The sequence below is a fragment of the Bos grunniens genome, chromosome 27 (genome assembly GCF_055505025.1).
Source record: "Bos grunniens cultivar Pamir isolate PY7600 chromosome 27, Bosgru_T2T1.0, whole genome shotgun sequence".
Lineage (NCBI taxonomy): Eukaryota > Metazoa > Chordata > Mammalia > Artiodactyla > Bovidae > Bos > Bos grunniens.
In genome coordinates, this window is record NC_141191.1 from 7,020,391 (window position 1) to 7,046,709 (window position 26,319).

Genomic DNA, 26,319 nt, shown 5'->3' on the forward strand with positions numbered 1-26,319 from the left:
CTTCCTTAACTCTCTGCTTTGAACACTCTGGACCTTTTTAATCTTATGAAACATTCCCTTTCCTTGATCTGGGTGACATTTTCCTTAACTAACAGCATGAATGGTGAGTAGACTTTCATCGAAAGGCCTGGGCTGTGGAGTCAGACCCCAGTTCATATGCTGTTCTACAGCATGCTGTGTGTCTGGGGCCGATGACTTAGCCTTTCTGAGCCTTGTTGGTCAGGTGTGAGTCATGTCTACTGGTCAGGGCTTTTAGGCAGTTTCCATAACCTGGCTCTAATCTCGCAGAGAGCCTGGCTCAAGGGCAGCCAAGAGTAGGCGTGATGGTGTTGATGACGGCTAATCCCTAGGTCACGTTGCATCCGTGATAGGCGAGTACTTCATGTGCAGGGTCCCTTTCAGCCAACACTGTGCCCTCAAGAATTGGAAACTCTTGTTCCATAGTAGCACAGTTGAGAAGCGCCTCGCTTCTCTTGCTGCCTCTCCTCTGCCCTTCCCTCCTCTCTTCCAAGTTAATAATATAAACTGAGGCACTGCCTCAGCTGGATCACCATGGAAGAATTCTTACACAGCTGCATTTCTTGATCTCTTAATTAAGTTATTCATGCTGGAACACAAAATATTGAATAGTTATTAAGGTAATATCCCAGCCATCAGTAACTCAGCTGTAGTCTGCTGTCTTCTATCTGAAACCTAGTTGAGAATTTTTAAAAATTTAAAAAAAGATAATTGAGTTGAAAAAATTGGAGGCACCAAGCTTATGTGTTTTGACTACTTAAATGAAAGTCACACAGCCGTGTCTGACTCTTTGCGACCGCATGGTATGTATAGTCCATGAAATTCTCCAGTCCAGAATACTGGAGTGGGTAGCCTTTCCCTTCTCCAGGGGATCTTCCTGACCCAGGGTCTCCTGCATTGCAGGCGATTCTTTACCAACTGAGCTATCAGGGAAGCCCTTTGACTACTTATGTTCTTAAAATTTTTCACTAAATATTTCAAAAGTGTAAGGGCATAGCCCAGGAAAGTTCATTACAAACATAACATTTTGTAAACTTGAAACTTTCTCCTTCGAGTTATTGGAAGGTGTATCTAGGCCATAGTATAGCCATGTGTGTTTAATATAAAAATGCATTTTCAAATTCCTCCAAATTTAAAAAAATGGAAAAGATACCAAATGTTGTTTTTAGCCTGTACCAAAATTTGTTCCACAGTGTTCTGTAGCCTGGAAACAATACACTGAGTTCTCCATTTATTCTGAGTCTCTACTTTTACATTAGGTCTAGTTTTAACAAACTTGATTATTTAGTTTCTACGACATGGTTAGGAAGAAATGTGTTTATCAGTGCCTGTTTAATTGATTTGAATTAGAGGGGAGGTGGGTAAGGAGACGAGAAAAGTGATAATTGATGTTCAGTAGAGTAGGTGTTGCTGCCTGACAGACACACACGCTGGGGATCATTCGTTTACTGTAGGGGACGTCTTTGCTTCTCTCTAAAAGGGAGCTGTGACAAATTAGAGATGTTTTAGTTGTACCTCTGAAAGCATCAAGAAAGAGTTAAATGATGAATGATTTAAAAAAGGGAGATTTATACTAATTGACAAAACATTTTTCCAGAAGAATAATTTTTAATGTTTGAATCGGCTAAATCTTCTGTGGCATATTCTGTCCAGCGTGGTGCAGCGCGTAAAGGAGTCCACACAGCTAAGAGCTCATCCTCCTGCATTCCTCGGGAAAACTCCTTTTTGGTTGAAACTTGATCATAAGGATCCCTCTTGGCTTCCCCCTTTTTATACTTAGCATCTCCTCCTATTGGTTGTATCCTGTGCAAAATAGGGCTTTCCTGCCACCCATCAAGAAAGGGAATGCAAATGGGCATACACTCAAGGCCGGTTGACAGTTGCAAGTTACATAACAACAGGCTCTGTTGTGCATGTCTGTCCATAATTCAGTCTGTTACAATCAGATGTATTTGCTGCTGCTAAGTCGCTTCAGTCGTGTCCGACTCTGTACGACCCCATAGATGACAGCCCACTAGGCTCCTCCGTCCCTGGGATTCTCCAGGCAAGAACACTGGATGTATTTATGTATAAAATATTTATGAGCCCTTAATGGGCCCCTAGCTTTCTAAGGTTGCCTGAGGAAGCCCCTGCAGTTAGTTTGTTATCCCTGTGTGCCCAGGGCGCATGTGCAGGAGTTGGAAAGGTCTCTCTGTGAGCTCTCTTGGTTGTGTCTGGGGTGGGCTTTAGTGATCAGCTTGCATCTTTTTTGGCTAGGCCACCCCTCATGGCTCATGTGTACCTTCCTGCCTGACAAAAACATGTTCCTCCAAGAATCTGTTCCTTTTGTTCTCATTCACCTGAGCCTGAATACACCTGTAATCCTGTGACTGAATCCTTTCATAGATTCTTTTTTTTTTTTTTTTTGAGTTTTTGTCTTGGTCATTTATTAGAATGTACATAGATATCTAGATTGAACGGACTTAAACATGAATATGGTATCATCACTTAAACATGAATATTGTTATTTTGAGGTAGAGGAAATATCACTGACCTAGGAGTTAGCCTGTCTGTTATCTGACCCAGCTCTGGCACATGACAATGAGTATTTCAGTTTTGCTAAAGTATAAGGTGGATTGGGAGGTAAGACAAGAGGTAAATGAAGTAAGAAGCAAAAGAATAGGAAGCATCTGGCCTAGTGACGGCCACACATTCAGTGCACAGAAAATACCACTCAGTGAATAAAGCTAAGAAAAAATGCTTTATTTTATAAGCAGCAAACATTTATTTTTCACAGTCCTATAAGCAGGTTTATCCAAGATCAAGGCACCAGCAGATTTGGTGTCTCCTGAAGTCCACTTCCTGGATATTAAATGCCAACTTTTCACTATGTCCTCACTTGGCAGAAGGGGCAGAGTATCTCTCTGGACCCTCTTACTGCTGCTGCTGCTGCTAAGTCGCTTCAGTTGTGTCCAACTCTGTGCAACCCCATAGACGGCAGCCCACCAGGCTCCCCCGTCCCTGGGATTCTCCAGGCAAGAACACTGGAGTGGGTTGCCATTTCCTTCTCCAACCTTTCATAGATTCTTATCGATGTTTTTTCAAGTATGCCTATCTTCCAACTCATCTGTAGGTCCTAGAACAGTCTCCCTCACATTTCATTTTTATCATTTTTATTCTTATGAAGAAATAGAGTAGTTTGCAGACATTTATTTTCAAATCAGCTTTCTCTGGTCTTCAAGACTCTACTGTTTGCTGTCTTAACTTCATTTTCTCGTAATCTCTTTAAACCATCTCCTCTGTTTGGCATCTTCTGTACCCTTTGCTGGTCCCTGTTTCTTTGCTTTGGGAAGGAAGGGCTAGTTCCTCTGTTCAGAATTTGTTCTGCTGGAAAGATCAATTAACAGCGTATCTCTTCCTACAAGTTTTTTGGGTTTGGTGTTATCAGCTCACTGGTGGTTTTCTTTTTTTTTAACTGGTGCTTTCTTTTTGTTGTTTTTTTGACCTTTTAGTAATAACATATCTACATAATTAGAGTTTTTAGCAGCTTGGCTACATGTCCTTTGATATGTAAAGAATACACATTTGCCCAACATAGTTGTAAACTTTGAGACATCTTTGTTTGAATTCTGTTATAGCCTATGATTGTGTCCTGAAAGTCATTGGTAAAGATAAAATGTCCTTGCCTTTTGTTGAGCATATTAGTATGTATGGAATATTTTCTTGAACGTGACAGTTTGATTTAGCCAATCTCTGCCTATCATTTCATGTTTTCTAGACTTTTAAGAATTAGAGAAGCTTGTTGTATTCTTTGTTCCCGCATCATTTGTACTACTTTGATGGTTTATGGCTTTTGCATTATATCCCTGGAATAAGAAGCTTTTAAGAAATGTAAAAACAAACCTGAAAAAATCCACAGAATTTGTATTTTTCAAATGTCTGGGATTGATTTAAAGAAATTAAAAAATTCTACTAGTAATATTTTCAAAGCACGTCTTCGCAACAGTCTTGTGAAGAGGCTCTGTTTCTGTGGCGGGGATCATTAGGACTGACGGGTTCTGTCTTTGCAGTTGACTGGATCATCGCCGACATTCTGGCCGTCAGGCAGAGTGCCCTCGGACATGTGCGCTATGTGCTGAAAGATGGGCTCAAGTGGCTCCCGCTGTATGGCTGTTATTTTTCTCAGGTAACTTTTTTCCATGCTTCTTTCTTTCTATATGTATGAATGTTTAAGTTTTTTGGGTTTATTTTTAATGGGTTTACCAGTTCATTCTAAATTAATGTGGTTTTATTTGGCATTTTTAATGGTGTGATGGTGTGTATATATATATATATGTCTGATTACCCAAATTGTTAAATAAACAATGCAAATGTACAAAAATCATATAAAAATTTTTAAGATAAAAAATGTGATGGACCCTTAATAAATTAAAAAGTAATTATCTGTAGGATATAAAAAAATAGTGAGCTATATATGTAAAGTACCTAGCATGAATGTCAGGTACATAATAAATATTCAGTATATGTTATTTTATAAAAGCCCTTTAAAATCACATCATACTCATCAGGTCACGAAACTATACAACAGGTTCTTTAATATTCAGAAGGGGATTACTAGCATTTTTCTATGCCTTTTCTGAATAAATTATGGTTATGCAATTTTCTGGGGGCTTCTCCAGTGGCTCAGCAGTGGAGAATTCGCCTGCAGTGCAGGAGACACAGGAGACATGAGTTCGATCCCTGGGTCGGGAAGATCCCCTGGAGGAGGCTCTGGAAACCCACCCCAGTTTTTCTTGTCTGGAGAGTCCCATGGACAGCGGAGCCTGGCGGGCTACAGTCCATGGGTGGCAAAGAGTCAGACATGACTGAGTGACTAATACAGATACACTTGGAATTCTCTAAATATTAAGAATGAAATTTGTATAGAAGACATGCTTGATAATAAGACTTATAATAATACTCGATTAAAGAAGAGAGGCTAAAGTTATGCTAAGCCCTGAAAAGACAGATATCTGGAGGTCACCCCTTGGACAGTCCATGCTGCCCACAAGTCCCGTGATCAGAGTTCCTGTGGTGTTGGAGGTTAGTCTTGACTGTCCATTTCCTCTTTCTTTTTCTTATTTCCTTCTAAAGGAAAATAAAATCCAAATATATTTTAATGAAAAGTATTTTAAACTATTTTGTTCATGTATAAAGGGGAATAAATTAAAAAGTAGTGCACTTTGTGTTACCACTCAGTTGTGTCCAACTCTGCAACCCCATGGACTGTAGCCTACCAGGCTCCTCTGTCCGTGGGATTCTCCAGGCAAGAATACTGGAGTAGGTTGCATAACTTTATGCCAGGAAGTAAGATTTTCTTTTAAGTGGACTTGTTTTTTACAGTCTGTATGAAGCAGAAATAATGCTGTTCAAAAATAGTTACTTACAAGCAAAATGTGAGGAAACAGTCAAGTTTTTTATGTATTTTATATGTGGTGATGTTGTATTTTAAATGTTTTGTTGTTGTTCAGTCTCTCAGTCATGTCTGACTCTTTGCAGCCCCATGGACTGCAGTACACCAGGCTTCCCCCCCTCACAATCTCCTAGAGTTTGCCAAGTTCATGTCCATTGAATCGGTGATGCCATCCAACCATTTCATCCTCTGTCACCCTCTTTAGTTTTAATATATAGATATTCAGAAAATTAAATGTTTCTAAACCACCAGCTTGTGAACATTGACAGGTGTAGTTTACCTTGGAAATTCAGAACAGAATCCTCTCTGCTCCCTTGTCCCAACAAACGCAGATGTTTTGGGAACCTTACTGTTGTGTTTGAAAAAAAAAAAAATCGAAAAGGCACTAGAGAGCTTTTGCTCATTTAAGCCTTGTGAGTGTAACTAGAATATGTGTGGCAGCTGTGACTGACCTGAGCTCTCTACACTTTCTTCTACTCTGCTTTCAATTCTGGCCATCTTTATTGTAATACGTATCCATTCTCTTATATTACACTCGTATACGTATTTTGCTTCATCACTAATCAGGGAGTTCCTAAGGGAAAGATAGCTGGTCTTCACTTCTGTAGCTTCCATATACCTGGGAAAGAACTCAGATTTTTTTTTTTTTAAATGAAAATTGAGTTTAATAAGCACATTAAGTGATTAGTAGGAAATAGTGTGTGAAGAAGAGACATAATGTCATTGAAAGCTTGGGGAAGTTTCACATTGCAGTATATGTTTCCTGTGGCTCTAATTCTAAAGAATTTGTGAAGAATGACTTTATCCTCATGGGTCCTCTCAGTTTGGGTAAGTAGTACCCAAACTACTACTTACTTACTTGGGTAAGTACCTGCACTCTTAGAGCACTTGGAGTTTCTTTTCTGTACTCAGGCAAGTCAGCCGATGTGTGAAGGAACCACATCCAGAATCTAAGGCCACCCTTCCCCTCCTCTATATCCTGTCCCCTCCTTGCTTCTCTTTATTTCCTTTTACTCATATTCTTAAGACAAAATCAAATTCAGCCAGTCTGTTAATTTTACAGATGAGTTCGAGTTAGCATAGAGGAAGACAAAAAAAAGACCGACCTAATGCAAAGTTTCAGTGACGTGCACATGTGAGGTTTAATTGAGGTTATCTTAAATTTTATGAGGACCTCCCTGGTGGCTCAGCGGTAAAGGATCCGCCTGTCAGTTTAGGAGACTTGGGTTCTATCCCTGGGTCGAGAAGATCCTTTGGAGAAGGAAATGGCAATCCACACCAGTATTCTTGCCTGAGAAGCTCTATGAACAGAGGAGCCTGACAGGTTACAGTCCATGGGGGTCACAAAGAGCTGGACACAACTGAGTGACTGAACAACAATTTTTATGATGGTGTTTGTATTAGCCTGCCTGGGCTCCCATAATAAAATACCACACTATGACTTAAACTACAACAGAGGTTTATTTGCTGCCAGTCTGGAGGCTGGAAGTTCAAGATTAAAGTGTCAACAGAGTTGGTTTCTCTTGAGGCTTTGGTTTGCGGGTGACTGTCTTTTCCCTGTGTCTGTCCTTTACTTAACTTTGTGTCCTAATCTCTTCTTACAAGGCACCATTCCTATTGGATCAGGCCCCACTCTTATGACCTCATTTAACCTTAATTATTTTCCTAAAAACCCCATTTCCAAATATAGTCACATTTAGGGGTTAGGGCTTCAACATAAGAAGCAGTGGAGTAACTGAAAGCTAAGATCCATCTGATTGAATTTTTGATTTGGAAAAAGAAAAAAGTAAGAAAGCATTTTTAATTGCCAGCAGAAGTAAATGTTTGTGTAGTTTCCTATGATAAGCCACACCCGGTTTTATTTGAATTGTATTAGATTCAGCTAATGTTATTTAAAGGCTAACATTTAAATGTATTAAATATAACTTAATTCCTAAAATGTGATTTTATTCTTCATCCTTTGGAAATAAAGTTAACCCTTTTGATGACTGGTCATTGGACATTTTAGTAGTAAATATGTCTTTCCCCTCATTTTTTTTTTTTCTTAACATGGCAGCATGGCGGAATCTATGTTAAAAGAAGTGCCAAATTCAATGAAAATCAGATGAGGAAAAAGCTGCAGCGCTACATCAACGCAGGAACTCCGGTAAGATTATGCTCATTTTTATTTTTTTTCTTATCAACTCTCAATTTGTAATTTAAGGATTAAATTAGCATTTAAGAATTGTTTTGAAAATATATTATCCCATGTGTAATAAATAATTCAGAGTTTTTGAAGCAAAAAACCTTCTAAATATGGGTAAGCAGTTATTTTTGGCCGTCAGAAAGGTTGCTGCAGGTGATTTGATCCTTTCCGAGTGGTTGTCAATCTTGACCTTAAAGAGGACTAAGGAGAACATTTGGTGTCTTCAGTCTATAAATAGAAGCAGAACTGCCCTTGTAACCTTACACTTGAGCTACTAAGGAACTCCTCTGACTCCTCTTCTTCAGCCTCAGGTGGAGTTTTAGAAGGACTGTTTTCTGTCAGTATGAATTTGGATTTCTTGTATCTACTGAGTTATTTGAAAAGTCAGAAAAAGTATGAATATCTGCAAATGAAGAATCACTGCATGTAAACATTATTTTATGAAACCTTGTTGCCCACAGAAGAAGCCTCAGCATTCTCCTTGCAGAATGCTCATTGCTCCCCTGTGGCTCTCCACTCCCTCCGAGGACAGGGCTGCAGGGGAGCCATGCCTCCCTGAGCCTCGTTCCCCGGGGCCCTGCTTGGTTGTCTGTCCTGGTGCTCGGAAACGGAGGTTCAAGTTTTCCCCTTTTTTCCTTCCTCATCGCCTCTCCCCTCCTCCCCCCAGCTGCCCTCCCTTTCCACTTCCCTCTCTCTTCTCTCTGGCTCATGGTGCCTCCTTTCCCTGTGTGCTAGGTGATCTTTGTTTGCTCTTAATTGTATTTGGAAAAATTATTTGCAGAAATCAGCTCGAGCATAAGATGAAAGAGAACACTGGCGTTTGTTCTAGCCCCGTCCCTGGAGGCGCCTCTCCCCTGGGCCCACCCGAGCCTAGTTCTGAGCTTGAGGCTATCTGGACCACCCAGGCCATGCAGTGAGACAAGACCTTCTGAGACCTGCGTGCCTACCTGGCTTGCTTTTACCCCAGGAGTGTGGCTCTTTTGGTGTTCCCTTCACTTCTGTTTCACTCTTACTGTTTCTAACAGAAGATCTGTGGCCTTAGATTTTTGTTCCCTCACTTTTTATATCTCTTAAATTCTTCTCTGGGCTTACTTCTGCTTTTCTGTGTTTGCTTTAGTTTTGGTCTTACATCTTGTCAGCTCTTAGATGCTCTTAGGATGATGTTACATCCAGCTTTCTAAATTGTTTTCAATAGGAAAGTCAGTGCAAAGAACCTACTGTGTGCTGTGCTTAGTCACTCAGTTGTATCCGACTGTTTGCAACCCCGTGGACTCCAACCTGCCAGGCTCCTCTGTCCTTGGGGATTCTTTAGGCAAGAATACTGGAGTGGGTTGCCATGCCCTCCTCCAGGGAATCTTCCCAACCCAGGGATTGAACCCAGGTTTCCTGCATTGCATGCAAACTCTTTACCAAGAGCCACCAGGAAAGCCCAAGAATACTGGAATGGTTAGCCTATCCCTTCTCCAGGGAATCTTCTCAACCCAGGAATTGAACCAGGGTCTCCTGCATTGCAGGTGGATTCTTTACCAGTTGAGCTATGAGGGGAGCCCTCAAATAACCTAGTCTTTCACTTTGGGCTCCCAGAGAGCATTTCTGTTTTTCAGGGGCAAGAGTCTAGTGTTTTGGTGGTCGTGCAATGATACTGAGTGACGGGCTGCCAGGCTCATGAGGCAGCACTACAAGTGGCTATCACTTCAGGTCACTGCGGGGATGAGGCCACTTTCATGGAATCTGGGTGGTCGCTTCACTGTTTAATATTTAAGTGCTGTGAAACAGATACGTATTTCTCAGACTCTTTAGTAGGCTCTTTTGTTTCTGAAAGTTAATCACATAATTGGCAAGGTAGAATATATTTATAAAGTTAACTTCCATGTGACTTAATATTCCTCACTGAAATCAATGATTAATTGATTCAGCTCTTATTCACCAGTAGTAGTATCTGAGAAAGCTTTCCAGGCGGTGCTAGTGGTAAAGAACCTGCTTGCCAGTGCAGAAGACAGAAAAGACATGAGTTCAATCCCTGGGTCGAGAAGACTCCCTGGAGTAGGAAATGGCAACCCACTCCAGTGTTCTTGCCTGGAGAATCCCATGGACAAAGGAGCCTGGAGGGCTATAATCCATGGGGTCACAAAGACTCAGACACAGCTTAGCATGCATGCACATTATTTGAGAGACTGTAGGATTTTTTCCCCCCAAATTACTAAGAAATATATCTTCTGAATAAACATTGCTATGGGAATCTTTTGAAATATGAATATCTATTACCTTTTATATTATGGAGATTTATATATTTATATATGGTTTCCATCAGATGAGGTGTACTTAGGGACCCTGATGTCTAAAATTTACACCTTTTCCAAAGTGATTTTGGAGAATCTTAGTGGGGGGAACCTCTTTCAATAATGAATTGAGGCTTTGTATGAGTCAGCATTTCATGGCAAGCTTTTAAATTAGTGAATATTAGCATGTAATTAGAAATGTTGTTAGATTATTAATGACATCTGAATAAATGTAGGACTGCATTTTTAATATATTCTATGCTATGTCATGACTTAATTGAATTTGTGCATTTTGGTTGTTCTGCTTGAAATAAAGGTCATAGGTAATAGAATTTTTTTTCACCACCATGGGAAATACTCTTAGGATTAACAGGGTTATCATTGGTAAGTTAACAGCAACAACAAAAACACTCACATAAAACAAACCAAATCTTCTTTATGTTTTCACAGATGTATCTTGTGATTTTTCCAGAGGGAACAAGATATAATCCAGAACTAACAAAAGTAATTTCAGCTAGTCAAGCATTTGCTGCTCAAGAAGGTAAGTAAAAAATTAACTACATTTGAAACTATTATTTTTAAATGTGTCTAAGAGTAAATTTAAGTGCTTGCTGTATATGTATTCTGGTACCATAGATTCAGGTAGAATCTATCCAGGGACATGATTATTTAGATGGAACCTTTGTTTGCAGTGTGGCTTCTCTGTGGTGGACAGAGTTTCTGTTCTGTAGGTTGACAGACCTAGAATGGAATCCAGATTCTGACATCTGTTAGCCGTATGGGCACAAGCTGCCTGATGCTACTGAGCATCAATTGGCCTACCTCTTAAAAAACATATAGTCAGCCTGCCAGATCTGTGGATTCTGCATCTATGGATTCAGTCAACCACAGGCAGAAAATATTTTTAAAAATTTTTTTCAGAAAGTTCCAAAAAGCAAAACTTGAAATTGCCATGCGGGCAGCTATTTACATAGCATTTGCATTGTATCAGTTATTATAAGTGGTCTAGAATTGATTTAAAGCATATGGAAGTTGTACATAGGTTATATGCAAGCACTCGGCCATATTTACATAAGGGCCTTGAGCATCTGGGGATTTTGGTATCCAGGGAGTAGATGGGGGTGGGGTGGTCTTAGAAGCAGTCCCCTGGGGATACTGGGGTGAGGGGGGGGGGTATGCTTGTTCCCATAAGTTCAGTTCAGTCGCTCAGTCGTGTCCGACTCCTTGCGACCCCATGAACTACAGCATGCCAGGCCTCCCTGTCCATCACGAGCTCCTGGAATTCACCCAAACTCATGTCCATCGAGTCAGTGATGCCATCCAGCCATCTCATCCTCTGTCGTCCCCTTCTCCTCCTGCCCCCAATCCCTCCCAGCATCAGAGTCTTTCCCAATGAGTCAACTCTTCGCATGAGGTGGGCCAAAGTACTGGAGTTTCAGCTTTAGCATCAGTCCTTCCAAAGAACACCCAAGACTGATCTCCTTTAGAATGGACTGGTTGGATCTCCTTGCAGTCCAAGGGACTCTCAAGAGTCTTCTCCAACACCACAGTTCAAAAGCATCAATTCTTCGGCCCTCAGCTTTCTTCACAGTCCAACTTTCACATCCATACATGACCACTGGAAAAACCATAGCCTTGACTAGACGGACCTTTGTTAACAAAGTAACGTCTCTGCTTTTGAATATGCTATCTAGGTTGGTCATAACTTTCCTCCCAAGGAGTAAGTGTCTTTTAATTTCATGGCTGCAATCACCATCTGCAGTGATTTTGGAGCCCCCCAAAATAAAGTCTGACACTGTTTCCCCATCTATTTCCCATGAAGTGATGGGACCAGATGCCATGATCTTAGTTTTCTGAATGTTGGGTATACCTAAATCTGTGTAAGGATTAAAGATATGTGAAGCTCCTAATGGAGAATATTACACAAAGTTAGTCTACAGTACTTAAAGCTATTGATGTCCCCAGTAACGAGGATGTTCTTAGCATCCATCTTTTAGAGATCTGGATAGCTGATACACTGGTAGGTGTACAGTTTAGCCAGGCGGGCTGTGTTCCCAGAGGTGTCTGGGAGGCTGGCTGGATCACGTGCGTTCTGTCTGAGCAGGTGCGTTGTTGCAGCACTGGCCGGGGCCTCTGCGGTGCTTCTGAGGATCTGCTGTGTGTCTCTGCTCTGACCCCTATACAGTGAGCAGTTGAAATGAGCTGGTGCATCAGAGAAACAGAGTGTCTGCTTCTAGTTAATTCTGGTTAATCAATCATGCTTGGAGGTGGAATCCTTGTGGTGTTACTGAAGTTCTCTCCCGAGATTTCTGTCACACTCGTCTCCTTTCCTCCTGCCTTTCTGGCACTTCCCACTTAATCTCCTCTCTGTCCTCTTCTGCTTCATCCTTTCCTGTTTCCTGTCGAGTCTTTTTCATTTATTTCGCTTTCTGTGTTTTTCACAGTGGCCTTCCTCTAAATCCATAGCTGTCACCACCATTTATTTGACTGCTGATGCCTCACAAAAAACTCTCTCTCACCCACACGTCTCTGCCTGACTCTTGACTTTCCTGTACAGCTGCCCAGTAGAGAGTTTAACTTGCCTGGCTCAAAGGCATGACCCATACTGGCTGTGTCAAATGCAGTGCTTCTCTTCCCACACGCACCCTGTCAGCTGGGCCTCTCTCTGCAAGGTTCTCTCAGCTTTTCTTTATGTTGTATATCAAGTATCCTTCTTGAACCAGTGTTTAGTCTTAGATGAACATTAGCTTTGGGCTACATTCTCAGGCATATATTATTCATATAACCTTCGACAAGTTGCTTTATTTTTTGGTCTGTTTTCTTATTTGTATCAGCAATTATCTTCATAGGGCTTTTGTGAGGTTCAGTGACATAATGTTTATAGAAAGTCTGATATCAGATCAGATCAGATCAGATCAGTCGCTCAGTCGTGTCCGACTCTTTGCGACCCCATGAACTGCAGCACGCCAGGCCTCCCTGTCCATCACCAACTCCTGGAGTTCACCCAGACTCACGTCCATCGAGTCAGTGATGCCATCCAGCCATCTCATCCTCTGTCATCCCCTTCTCCTCCTGCCCCCAATCCCTCCCAGCATCAGAGTCTTTTCCAACGAGTCAACTCTTCGCAGAGGTGGCCAACGTACCGGAGTTTCAGCTTTAGCATCATTCCTTCCAAAGAAATCCCAGGGCTGATCTCCTTCAGAATGGACTGGTTGGATCTCCTTGCAGTCCAAGGGACTCTCAAGAGTCTTCTCCAACACCACAGTTCAAAAGCACCAATTCTTCGGCGCTCAACCTTCTTCACAGTCCAACTCTCACATCCATACATGACCACAGGAAAAACCATAGCCTTGACTAGACAAACCTTTGTTGGCAAAGTAATGTCTCTGCTTTTGAATATGCTATCTAGGTTGGTCATAACTTTCCTTCCAAGGAGTAAGCGTCTTTTAATTTCATGGCTGCAGTCACCATCTGCAGTGATTTTGGAGCCCAGAAAAATAAAGTCTGCCACTGTTTCCACTGTTTCCCCATCTATTTCCCATGAAGTGATGGGACCAGATGCCATGATCTTTGTTTTCTGAATGTTGAGCTTTAAGCCAACTTTTTCACTCTCCTCTTTCACTTTCATCAAGAGGCTTTTGAGTTTCTCTTCACTTTCTGCCATAAGGGTGGTATCATCTGCATATCTGAGGTTATTGATATTTGTCCTGGCAATCTTGATTCCAGTTTGTGTTTCTTCCAGTCCAGCGTTTCTCATGTTGTACTCTGCATATAAGTTAAATAAACAGGGTGACCATATACAGCCTTGACGAACTTCTTTTCCTATTTGGAACCAGTCTGTTGTTCCATGTCCAGTTCTAACTGTTGCTTCCTGACCTGCATACAGATTTCTCAAGAGGCAGATCAGGTGGTCTGGTATTCCCATCTCTTTCAGAATTTTCCACAGTTTATTGTGATCCACACAGTCAAAGGCTTTGGCATAGTCAATAAAGCAGAAATAGATGTTTTTCTGGAACTCTCTTGCTTTTTCTATGATCCAGTGGATGTTGGCAGTTTGATCTCTGGTTCCTCTGCCTTTTCTAAAACCATCTTGAACATCAGGAAGTTCACAGTTCACATATTGCTGAAGCCTGGCTTGGAGAATTTTGAGCATTACTTTACTAGCGTATGTATAGTACATATACATACATTTACTGGGTCATTACTTCTAATTTAGAATGTGGAGATTTGCCACAGGTAAATCTGTTAATAATGGCAAAAAGCTATAGCTGATCCTAAGGGATAAAATAGAAAGACTAATTCCTTTAAGAAATACTTATTTTACAAAGCAGAGGAGTCCTTATACAGATAGTGGTAAGGACACATGTTTGTGATATATAAAGAGATGAGATGGGAGAAGCACAGACAGCAGTCCGTGGGAGTTGAAGGGAAAGAGAACCAGCTAACAGAGGGTGTCCATCGGAAAGGTAGAATTAAGACCGACACGTGTGGTGAAAGGAAGAGATTCTAGGTGTAAGAAATAATAATAGCAAAGACGTGGAGTTATGAGCAAAAAGTTTGATGTCTTCAAGCCCTTGGATGAGTGAGGAAGAGCTGTGTGAGTCCAGCCACCACAGAAGACTCTGAGTTCTGTCTGCGCGTGGTGGTCTGGACTTCACTCCAGAGTTGAAGGGAAGCCACTGAGCAGTAAGTATTCTTTTTAATTAGTTCATTGTGTTTTATCTAAGAAGTCACCGTCTTAATTCCCTTGTTCTAAAAGCATGTAGTAACTGAGACTACAAAAGTTTGCAGGGGATGGGGGAAAAGGGTTCCATGTGCAAGTGGGTTTAGAGATTGTTGCATTTATATCCTTTCCTTGGAGAGTTATTCACATTCGTATGTATTAGTCTCAGAAAAATTCTATTGTAAAAATGTCTTCTTTTGTTTAAGGAGCTGTTTACTAAATTTATATAAGAAAGAAAACAATGACCTAGAATTGTTACACAAAAGTTGGGGGTTTTATGGAGTACCTTCTTAGGATTTCAGAATATTGCAGCTCTCCTAAATTATTCCTTCTGTAACGATTCTACATTGCTGAGCCCTGACTGTAACAAAATATATATTTTACTCTTAGAAGCTTAAAAGAGTTTATAGGTGAACTTGTTTGAGACTCTTCATAAAGTCTCGAGTTATGAAGGCTAATAAACTATATAAATTTTCAGAAACTCTTATGTGTCATCTCATATCCACTTTAATTCTCTTTGGGAATTAGAATTTTATGTTAGATGAGATGAAAGAGAACAATAAACTTACTATTTGGGAATTTTTTTATTGTTCCTTTTCATGTGTCTTGTAAAATCTGGTGTATTTTATTGTGATTAAGGAATCAACTACGTCTTGGAACATGTGTTTTTAATGAGTTGATTTGAGTTGAACTTGGGAGAAGTTAACCTAGAGCGCTTTAAGTCCTCATAGACTACTGATTTCATTTTTTATTTCTAAATATGTCACACAGTCTGCTAAGGTGGTACAACTGGCTGTATAATGTCTTTCAGGAGTTTATGATTTAATAGGAGAGAAAACATGATTGTGTTTGTTATTCACTGATGTATAACACATTATCCCAAGCTGCAGCGACTTAAAACCACAAACGGTATTATTTACGTTATAAACTTAGTAGCTTATATATAACTACTAAGAGTTACTTATGTTTAAAAATCCAAGCTAATTTTATAATGCTAAGGCAAGTACTTGTAACTAATTCTTAAAATAGCATAATAATGATATATACTTGCATTTTAAATCTAATAATACCTTAGTCACCAGTAACTGACCATTACTGGTCTGTCATCTTTCTGTGAGTTACAGATCTTTCTCAGAAAAATGGATAATTTTTCTCATGGATACAGTTTTTAACTGCTGACTATTCTTTAAATCCTGTAACTGGGAAAATTCACTGTTTATTAAAAATATATTTTCTTATAACTCTAATGGTAATTGTTTTCCACCGCCCACAAAGGAAGTTGATTTGTGAACAGTATAGCTAGAAAGAGTGTTTCCTGTTTTCTTTCCTCTTAGCTCACAACTAAATGAGATTGCTTGAAAATAAAAACAAACGAACTCATTTTTCCAGCTGTTAAGCTAATTTTTCTTCCGGAAAATTGAAACTTAATAGCACTTCTTGTTAGTTTGTTTTATGTTTTGCTTCAAAACATTAATTTTACTCCTAAAGTACACCTTCATTTGAATCTGACTTAGTAAACAAATAGAAAAACAAACCCAAACCAACCTTTTTTAATTTAGATTTTTAACATTTGACGCTTGTTTACATGTTGAGGTCATTACACCATATACCACTGATGTGGTGATGTCTGGTTAAGAGGTAGGGGTGGTGGGTGTGGGTGTGTCTGTCTGTTTAATAAATCCTAAATATTTCAAGGCCCTGGCTATTACTCTTTCCTAGAAGTATTTTCCTTCAAAAATGTATTAGTCACAAAATATATTTATTGATAATTAGAGTTGTTATTTAAGGTATGTCTGTATTAGAGTGTCATGAATTCTTATGTTGTTTTATTGGATTATAATTGCTTTACAAAGTTGCATTCGTTTCTGCTGTATAACAGTGTGAGCCATCCATCCCCTTCCTCTTGAGCCTCCCTGGACCCCTCAGCCCATTTGCCTGGGTCATCGCAGAGCCCTGAGCTAAGCTCCGTGTGCTTTGAGCAGATTCCCGCTAGCTATCTGTTTTGGACACGGCCGTGTGTGTACGTCAGTGCTTCTCTCTCAACTCATCCTGCCCTCTTCTTCCCCCTCTGTGTCTACAAGTTCCTTCTCTACGTCTGCATCTCTATTTCTGCCCTGCACATAGGTTCATCTGAACCATTTTCCTAGAATCCATGTATATGTGTTAATATACAATATTTGCTTTTCTCTTTCTGACTGACTTCACTCTGCATGACAATGAAGACTCTAGGTTCACATCTATATCTCTATAGATGACCCAGTGTTACTGTCTACTTCATGGATTGTTAGATTAATGATCTCTAAATTTGCTTTTTACCTGAAACTAAGTGTTAGTCATTCCTTTAAAAAAAGACTTACTCATATTTCCGAATAAATTAGTTCACCTTTGGTCATCTGTCCAAAGTGGACTTTCCCCCACTTTCTACCCTACAGGCCTCTATCTTGGCCTTTCTCCAGCATGCTCTTTTTCCTCAAGCTTTTACCAGTTCGTATGAGAAGGCAATGGCACCCCACTCCAGTACTCTTGCCTGGAAAATCCCATGGACGGAGGAGCCTGGTAGGCTGAAGTCCATGGGGTCGCTAAGAGTCGGACACGACTGAGCAACTTCACTTTCACTTTTCACTTTCATGCATTGGAGAAGGAAATGGCACCCTACTCCAGTACTCTTGCCTGGAGAATCCCATGGATGGAGGAGCCTGGTAGGCTGCAGTCCATGGGGTCGCACAGAGTCAGACACGACTGAAGTGACTTAGCAGTAGCAGTAGCACCATAAGTAAGTGAAAAAAATCTTTAAGTGTGAGTAATCTTTTTATGTTGGGCTGCCCAGTTGGCACAGTGATAAAGAATCCATCTGCCTATGCAGGAGATGCAGGTTCAATCCCTGGGTCAGGAAGATGCCTGGGGAAAGAAATGGCAACATGACCTAGTGACTACACACACACACACACACACACACACTCATCTCACTTGACTCCCACAAATTAAGTACAAATCCTCAGAATGCGTGTGTGTGTGCTCAGTCACTCACTCAGTCATGTCCAACTCTTTGCAACCCTGTGGAATGTAGCCTGCCGGGCTCCTCTGTCCATGGGATTTCCCAGGCTGGAGTGGGTAGCCATTTTCTTCTCCAAGGAATCTTCCCAACCCAGGGATCGAACTTCTGTGTCCTACTTGACAGGAAGATTCCTTACCACTCAGCCTGGGAAGCCCTGTGTATGTCTGTATGTATATATGGCAATATATACACATACATATATATTGTAAAATTTCCTACTTGGATCAATAAAGATTTTCCATTCAGTGGTATTTATTTAACAACAAAATTTCAGTTATATGAAGCATCACCATGTTGGCCCTCAGGGAGAAGTTTGGTCTAGGGTAAGCTAGAATATTGTTAGTGCCAGCTAGAAGTCAGGAGGTCTGGAGGTGGAAGCAAGGCAAAGCAGATACTAAAACAGATTAGATGTTGACCAGGAAGAATTAATTTAATTAGCTAACATTTTTCTGTTCCAGGCTCAGGGGTTTTCTGAGTTCCCTAGAGGCAGTGTGGTGGGCTCAAGCTCAAGTAGTTAATTACGAATGCCTATTGTTTGACTCTGTACTGAAATTCTAACTGGTCTCTATAGTGTTATTATGAAGTTAGTTTTATAATAATGATCCGAGATTTGGGGATAGTGGAGTGGCCCTATACCTTCCACAGTGAGAACATTCTGTCTTCACTTTCTTCACTTACTAGTGATGGGTGTTTCTTATTCATCTGCCAGTCAATTTTCCCAAACTTTTATTATAACTCATTTTTAGGGAAGTATTACTTTTCTGTCTTCTTACCTTCTTACTGACTTACTTAGATTCTAATAATTAATTGCCCCAGGGTGATACTGTGGAACTGTGGACTTCATAAAGTTGGGTGAATTCCAAGAGCAGAGAAGGAAGTATTAACTAATTTAATTGACAAATGTTTCCCAGCCTGGTATACTGTTCAGGTTTTTGTTATAAGTTTGTGAATAAATTAAACTTTCTGCCCCAGGGACTCAAGTCAGATATGTGGTTGTGGGAATCTTTTTCTTTCCCACACCACTCTGCATTTTAAAAATTCTTCTGCAGGAAGATCCCAACATGCTATAGCTGTTCTTTCTTATGTAGCTAATTTTCCCTGGAGAGAAGCAGTAGAAAATCCAAATTGAGTTTTTTTTTTTAATGGTTTGTTTTCCTGTCACTTTTTCAGAGAGCTACACTTTTCTGTTAAATTGTCAATAAATATTCTAAACCAGGAAGTGAGGGGGTGGCGGCAGTGGCGGGGAGTAGGAAATAGGAAGTTCAGTTTAGTTCAGTTGCTCAGTTGTGTCCGACTCTTCGAGCCGCCATGGACCGCAGCACACCAGCCTTCCCTGTCATTCACCAACTCCTAGGAAATAGGAAGGGAAAGGAGCAAATTCTTAACACTCACGGGAGCACTAATGAGCATGTTGCATTAGTCTACCATTTATATGATAGTATTTTCTTACTTGAGGCTTTTAAAAGTGTGTGTGTGTGTGTGTGTAAATAATTGTACTTTCATACCAAGACTTGTGTGCATTATTCATATGCAATTTACATGGGTGTCCACAGCTGCATTACTCATAATAGCCAAAGGGTGAAAACAACTCAGACATACGTCAGTGGATTAGCACAGTCTGGTATATCCATGCAATAGAACATTATTCAGCCATAACAAGTAATAAAGTACTGATGTACACGCCAGACACAACAATCCACATGCTTTGATCTCGTTTATATGATTTGTCCATAATTGGGAAATTCATAGCGACTGAAAGTAGCTTTGTGGTAATGGGGAGTGGAGTGGAAGAAGAGGGTGTCTTCCTGGCCGTGTCTGCCAGGGTGAAAGGTCTTTGGAGTAATGAAAATGGTCTGGAGTTTGATAGTGGTGATGGTTGTATAGTCCTTTGAATAAACTAAAATCAACAGAGTTGTGTACTTTACAGTGGTGAATTTTATGGTCTGTGGAGTAGATTTCAGATTTTTTTAAAAAGTTTACTGAGAAACTAGATTCTTTAGTTACCCTAAAATATCAAGTCAGTATTTCACATTTTGTATGGATCACAGCAGCTCTCAGTTCAAGTGTTGCACGCAGTGGGGGTTGTTTGGGGAGTTGCACTTCATCTCTATTTGAGTAGACATAGAACTAGGAATCCTGGACTTGGAGTCAGGAATTAGGAATTTTACCCCTGAATCTTGAGTGACCACGGGCAAGGTGCTGCCACTTTCATTCTGTCCTCAGAAAGGAGGATTGTATGTTTGCTCTTGTCTGAGTTTTCCAAATTGGAGGGTTTCTGAGAGGCATAAGCCTTTTGAGGGCAGGTTTTCCAACAGTGTCCTGCACGGTCTTGTACATGTGGGTGTGTGGTAAGTGCATTAAATGAATGTTGGTTTAAGCTGAGAAAGGCACATGAAAGTGCGGTCTCAACTTTCCTATAAAATCAGTTTAGAAGTTACAGTCTGTTGCCAAGGGGTTTTGTAACTAATACACGGTCATGGTGACTCAACGTCTCTTCTAGGCCTTCCAGTATTAAAACATGTGCTGACACCAAGAATAAAGGCAACTCACGTTGCTTTTGATTCTATGAAGGATTATTTGGATGCCGTTTATGATGTTACAGTGGCTTTTGAAGGGTCTGTGGATGATAAAGGGCAGCGGAAGGAAGCACCATCCATGGCTGGTAAGTTTGTTTTCCAGTAAGTCATATATGTTAATGAATGTGGGGTATATTTTTTTAAAGGGTAAGTGTGTTCTATTATGTTACATTGATATATTTCAAAATGTGTACCCTTGATGTATTTTTTATTAATCTGTAATGGCAGTAATTTCGTTAGCTCTGCTTGGTTGTCCAATTAGCCCTTTGGATTTTCCCGGTATCATTAACTCGGCCTCTTTCTGCCTAAGGTTCACACATAGAAATGGAAAAGCTCCATAAAGCAGAGGAAGGAGAGACCAGGGAAAATGCTAAGCTAGCAACACTGAGTTGTGCCCTTGGTCAATATTCTCTTTATGTGTGTTTTTCATGCAACATTTGTGAACTCTAGTATCACAGATAAGAAGAAGGACCATCACGCATGACTTTTTCTTTTTTCAACCATGGACTCAAGTATTAAGAACTTCTGGGCCATGATTTTAAGTGGGCAGCATGTTTTAGTTCAATATAAGCGCACTTTTGACTGTTGGAGACCTCTGGATGTGGGGCTGGGCAGCAGGAAGCATGTGGAGTTTTTCATCCACTTTTCAAGGTATATTGGCCTAGTATTTCCCCTCGGCAGCTCTGGATATGGAACCGGCTTGTCTAGCGCGTCTCAGCAGGATCTCTTGAAGGCGAATGTTCGGAAGGGAGAGTGACTCCCAGAGGAGGGAGGGGAAAGAGGACAGGGGGGTGAGCAGAATGAGGCTGAATGGTGGAAAGCGGCTGGCGGAGGAGGAAGAGCACCCGGAGGGGCCCCATCTACAGACTGACCGCTCTCCTGATTCACTGTCACCGCAGAGCAAAGTGGGAGCTGCAGAGAAAGTGTGCGGGCTTGTCTCTACCAAAACCCGTCCACCTGCTCTCCCCCCCACCGGTACCCCTTATCTTCTATTGCTTGTCTATTGTAGGTACAAATTTAATTTACAAACAAAAGGCAACGTATAATACTTTTTACTCTTTTCGAAGCATTGAAAGAGTCCTTGACCTAGTTTTACATTTGAAGACGGACATACATGTAGTTATTCAACAGTACTGCCATGAGTTTATCAAGCATTCTTTAGAAAACAAGGCTAAACATATTTTTTTGTTTATGGAAACCAGATGTAATTCCCATAATAACCTTTTTAGAAGGCTGCTTTTATTGAGTCAAGGTCCCATGGTAAGAACCCGTGGGCCAGGCAGCGTCCCCAGGGTCCCCAGGGTGCTGCTGACCGGGGCCTCGGTGCCCAGCCCCAAGCTCCTTCACGTCGTCGCCACCTGCTCGGGGCCCTTGGGGCTGCTGGTTTCCTGCCTGTCACAGAGACCCTCCCGCTCCGCCTGTGGTGGCTTCTGAGACGAGGGGCGGTGTGTAGGCCGGGCCACCTTCCTGCCGTCACCCTCATCCGAGCTGTGACCTTGTCCCTGACGAAGGTGCCCCTTTGTAGCTCACAGAGCTTTTGCACTCCCAGGGCACAGCATGTATAGAAGGCAGTGCTTGGTGTTGGTGACTCCGTCTCCTCACAGTTAGGCCAGAAGTGCCTTTTGGGGGCACACATCTTAGGGCTGGGTTTCCCAGGCGAGGCCTTTCCTCTTACTGCTCCACTTGTTCAGCACCTTAGCTGGCTTTGGGTCGTCTGGACACAGGGCCTCTAGTTTTGAAAAGGTTGGCTTTTCTCTTACATTCAGAAGCCACATACAAAAAAATTATTTCAGTCAATTAAGAATAAATATTTCTTCAAGCAAAAGCACACCAGAGTAAAACTAGAAGACTGAAGACAAGGGGACTGCAGGAAGAAAAAAGCTAATTTCCTTAATGTACAAAGTAAAGGGTAAGAACAGCCAGTTCACAGAAAAAAATGTTCATAATAAGAAAAAGTCAAAAACCATTTTTTGCTATCAAACTGGCAGAAACCCCAAATAACAGGTTAGATCCCATGCCTGTGGGTGAGTAAAGTGTCCTAGGGACTTTTGCACTTTGTTGGTAGGAGTGCAGCCATTTTTTCCATAAAGTTGCCGGATGGTTTATTGATGTGCCATGGGCCAGTGTGGCTCCCAGCCCTGCAGGGGAATGCTTCCATCCGAGTTCCCTGGGGTGCCTCAGCCTGGCTGCTCACAGGCTGTCCTGAGCGGGGGTGGGGCTGTGTGCCCGTGACCCTGGGGGGATGACCCTGCCACGACCCTCCTGGTGACCAGCGTCTGGCAGCCGGGGCCTCCCAGCAGAGTGGCAGGCGGCAGGCAGTGAGCCGTGTCCTCCCCATTTCATGGTCCGTTCCGCTCAGGGCCCATCAGGGGGTCCTCCTGCCCTTCGCCTGCTCTTTCCAACAGTGTCCAAGTGCTTCTATGGACAGAGTCCATTGGGCAGAGGTGAGACACGGCCATTCGAATGTGATTGATTTATAACTCCCGTTTCTAAAATGAGTGTTACACTTGAAGAAATTGTGAGCTAAAGGACAACAATTGATATTCTGTTTAAGTATTTTATATAATTCTCAGGTAACTTTTTTCTCTTAATATTTTCTTATATGAAAATAAGACATACTTGAAGGGGAAAATTACAGGTAACTCAGAAGAAGGAAAAAAAACTCTACAAACTCACCTATCCAGATACAACCCCAGATAATACCTCAGATATTTTTCTCAAAGTCTTTTGTAATGTCTGTATGTTGGTGTGTATATCTGCCTGTATGTATTTATATAGACATACATATATATGTGTGTATGTGGTTCCTTTTTTTGGCTTAAGAGTGTCATGAACATCTTTACATGTCATTATATACACTTAACATGATTTTTTAAAAGGCTGCGTAGTGTTCATCGGTGTGCGCATATAACCATTTACCTACTCAGTTTTCTGTTGGGCTCAGGTCGCATTGTTCTGCTCTTGTTTTTACCCAGAGGGACGGAAGCGGGTTATGAGCCAGGCCGGGCAGAGCGGGAGGCAGGCTCCCCGGGCCCCTGGGTTGCGCCCCGCCCCTCTCTGGGGCTCCACAGGCACAGAGCAGCGCGACTCGGTTCCTTCGGAGACTCGGCCTTGTGGCCTGTCTAGAGCCCTGGAAGATTTCCCGTGCGGCCCTGGAATACAGCATACTCTAGGGACCTGCTGGGAAAGCTGTAGTCAGAAAAAAATCACACCTTCATTAGAGTAATTTTCCCTACATTCCCTAAATATTATGGGATAAAGTTTGCTCATGCCCTGTGAAATGTGCCCCAACTAAAATAGTTTTTACTAAAGTAGATATCGGAGCTCATGAAATACTGAGGAAAATATTTCCGTCACTCATTTCTCGTCTCTGGTGGGAGTACCTCCTGGATGTCGCTGGCGCTGATCTGAGCTTGTATGGTCTGTATCTGGATTCCTGACCACAGGGATCTGGCTTGACTCGATGCTGAGCCTTGATTCCTTCACCCCCACAAAGGAATGATAGTCCTTGCCTGCAGATGTGCGTGAAGGTCAAGTGAAGTGACGTGCACAAACGTGCGTTGTAAATACCAAAGCACTATGTACCTTCTTAGGTTTTCCTGGTGGCTCAAACGGTAAAGAATCTGCCTGCAACATGGGAGACCTGGGGTCAATCCCTGCGTTGGGAAGATCCCCTGGAGAAGGGAATGGCAACCCACTCCAGTATTCTTGCCTGGAGAATTCCATGGACAGAGGAGCCTGGCGGGCTACGGTCCACAGGGTCAAAGAGTCGGACATGACTGAGCGACTTTCACATGTACCTTCTAGGTGAGAAAAAGCCAAAAGCATCCAGGGGACCTTTTGGGTCCTTTCTCACATGGGCGTCTTTAAGGATGGGTGACACGTTCCAAACACTTGAGTTCACACGCATTCATTTCTGACCCCAGAAGTGCACCTGGTTTCGTGTCCCTGCAGATTCTGTACATCTGTGCCCCGGGACTCGGGGGACATCCAGGGTAAATGCAGTGTCAACCGGATACCCGCTTAATTAAGGGGCAGGAAATGTTAGGGGCAGGTGTAGATGATTAAGTGAAGGCAGGAAAGTTGGTGCCAGCTCCTGCATTTTTACATGTCAGAAATAGAAGTGCGGTGAGGTGAGGAGCCACATGCAGCCAGCAAACTCCAGTGACTGACACTCCACACGCGTGTGTGCTGGGTCCTGTTCTGCCCCATCACCCTCACGACAGCCTCCCGGGCCGGGTCTGCTACTGTCACGTCTTGTGGATGGACACACGTGGAAAGGTGTGCAGAGAGGCTGCACGCTGAGATCTGCCCAGGCTGGTGAGGGGTCAGAGCCCAGGCCACCTGACTCACTGTCTGTGCTCTTCACCTGTGCACAGTTCTGCTCCTGAAAGTACTTCCTACGCTGGTCTTTGATTTAAAGAAAACGGAACTTGAGAAAAAGAGAAAAATATTGTAAAAGTGCAGTCTTCTTATGGCAGTGTTTTGCACATTTATCATCAAAGCTAGTTCACTCCTAAGAGTATATAAACATAAGATAATTTTTGATGACTGAAGTGCGTTACTGAGGCTTGACACCAGAAGTGGAGGAAAGCAGTTGCAGAGAGAATTCACAAGAAGGGCTGTGTGCGGGGTCCAGAGGTGGAGCCTTTAAGGATCAGCTTCCTGTCTTCCTCCAGCTTCACAACACACCAGCCACTGTTTCCTGAACACACCTGTGAGCACATTCCAACTTGAGATAAATGGTCTTATCCCCCTACTTGCATGCCCACCCAGGGAACACAGTTGTCTCTTAAATCTCTTAGCAACATTTCCTTCTTCTCCAGGAATTTAAATATCTTAGCATGGTCATGTCTTCACAGAAAGTCACATCCAAAAAAGGAAATTTCCGGGCTCAAAGTTCTTTCTTATCTTGGAATAAATCCTGACCTCATCCCTTGTGCAACCTGGGCTGAAAAAAAGACTGTCTGCTAATTTTTAGGTTAGCATTTTTTAGTAACTAGCTGTTGAAAGGCCCAGAGCTATTCCACAAAAAGAAATTTGGTTCCCAGAGCAACTAAAATATGTTAAAATATAACAGGGATCAGGGAAGCAAGGCGCACCAGTGAGTAGACACCACTGACAACTCATGGAGTTGGGGGTGGGCAGAGGCCTGTGGAGCCATGGCAGAGCCACGGGTCAGCGCTGGGGTCTGAGGGGTAGGATGGCTCCATGTGCCCAGCCCAGGCACATCCATCCGGTCCCAGTGACCTGTGACAAGCACTCGGCCCCATGAAGGTGACTGGTGGGCCTGAGGGTGGTTGGCATATGGGAATCTGTTTAGAGGGTGGGTGCATACTTCTGGTAGAGGCTAGCCTCCTGACCTGGGCTGCCTGTTCAACTTGTAACAGTTGTTGCATGAGAAGTACCATTTGGTTGATTTAACTCATGAGGTAGGGAACTATGGGAGACTTGGAAATTATACTGCTTCAGCCTGAAACCCCAGACCACCAGTTTGTAATCTTTATTTTCTTTTTTTTTGTCTTTGCTAAAGAAAGACTCTGAACTTTGTTTTAAAACTTTTTTAAACCTCATTTTGTTGGTATTTTATGTAACTGAATTCTAAACTAATAAAAATGAAATATTTTTGTTTCTTGTTAGAATTTCTCTGCAAAGAATGTCCAAAAATTCATATTCACATCGATCGTATAGACAAAAAAAATATCCCAGAAGAACAAGTATCCATGAAAAGATGGCTTCATGAGCGTTTTGAAATAAAAGATAAGTGAGTAATGACAGTTCTCGCCCTTCAAATACGTTGGCTCAGCTTGGTCACTAAAGTAAACAATGTGAAATGAGTGTAAACAGATTATTGTCTTAAGAGTGCTTTTTACAAACTCAAATCTCATTCCATGTTTCATCTATTCATGTTTTAACCTTGACAGTTACAAGTCACTGTAAAAGATCTTGTTATGGGGGGCTGTCCATCATTATTTACCACATTTCAATAATTTGTGTAAGATGTAGTTTTTTTACAAAAAGACAAACAGAAAGCTTCGCATTGTGGTGCTCC

General features: G+C 41.8%; 1 protein-coding gene across 1 annotated transcript in view; it reads left to right on the forward strand.

The window, feature by feature from the left end:
• Positions 1–26,319, forward strand: part of AGPAT5 (1-acylglycerol-3-phosphate O-acyltransferase 5) — a 47,542-nt gene that overhangs the window by 17,945 nt on the left and 3,278 nt on the right. The window contains exons 3-7 of the mRNA XM_086379745.1: positions 4,068–4,183; positions 7,506–7,595; positions 10,364–10,454; positions 20,192–20,353; positions 25,908–26,031. Of these exons, the coding sequence (XP_086235871.1) occupies positions 4,068–4,183; positions 7,506–7,595; positions 10,364–10,454; positions 20,192–20,353; positions 25,908–26,031 (583 nt within the window). The remainder of the gene's footprint in view (positions 1–4,067; positions 4,184–7,505; positions 7,596–10,363; positions 10,455–20,191; positions 20,354–25,907; positions 26,032–26,319) is intronic.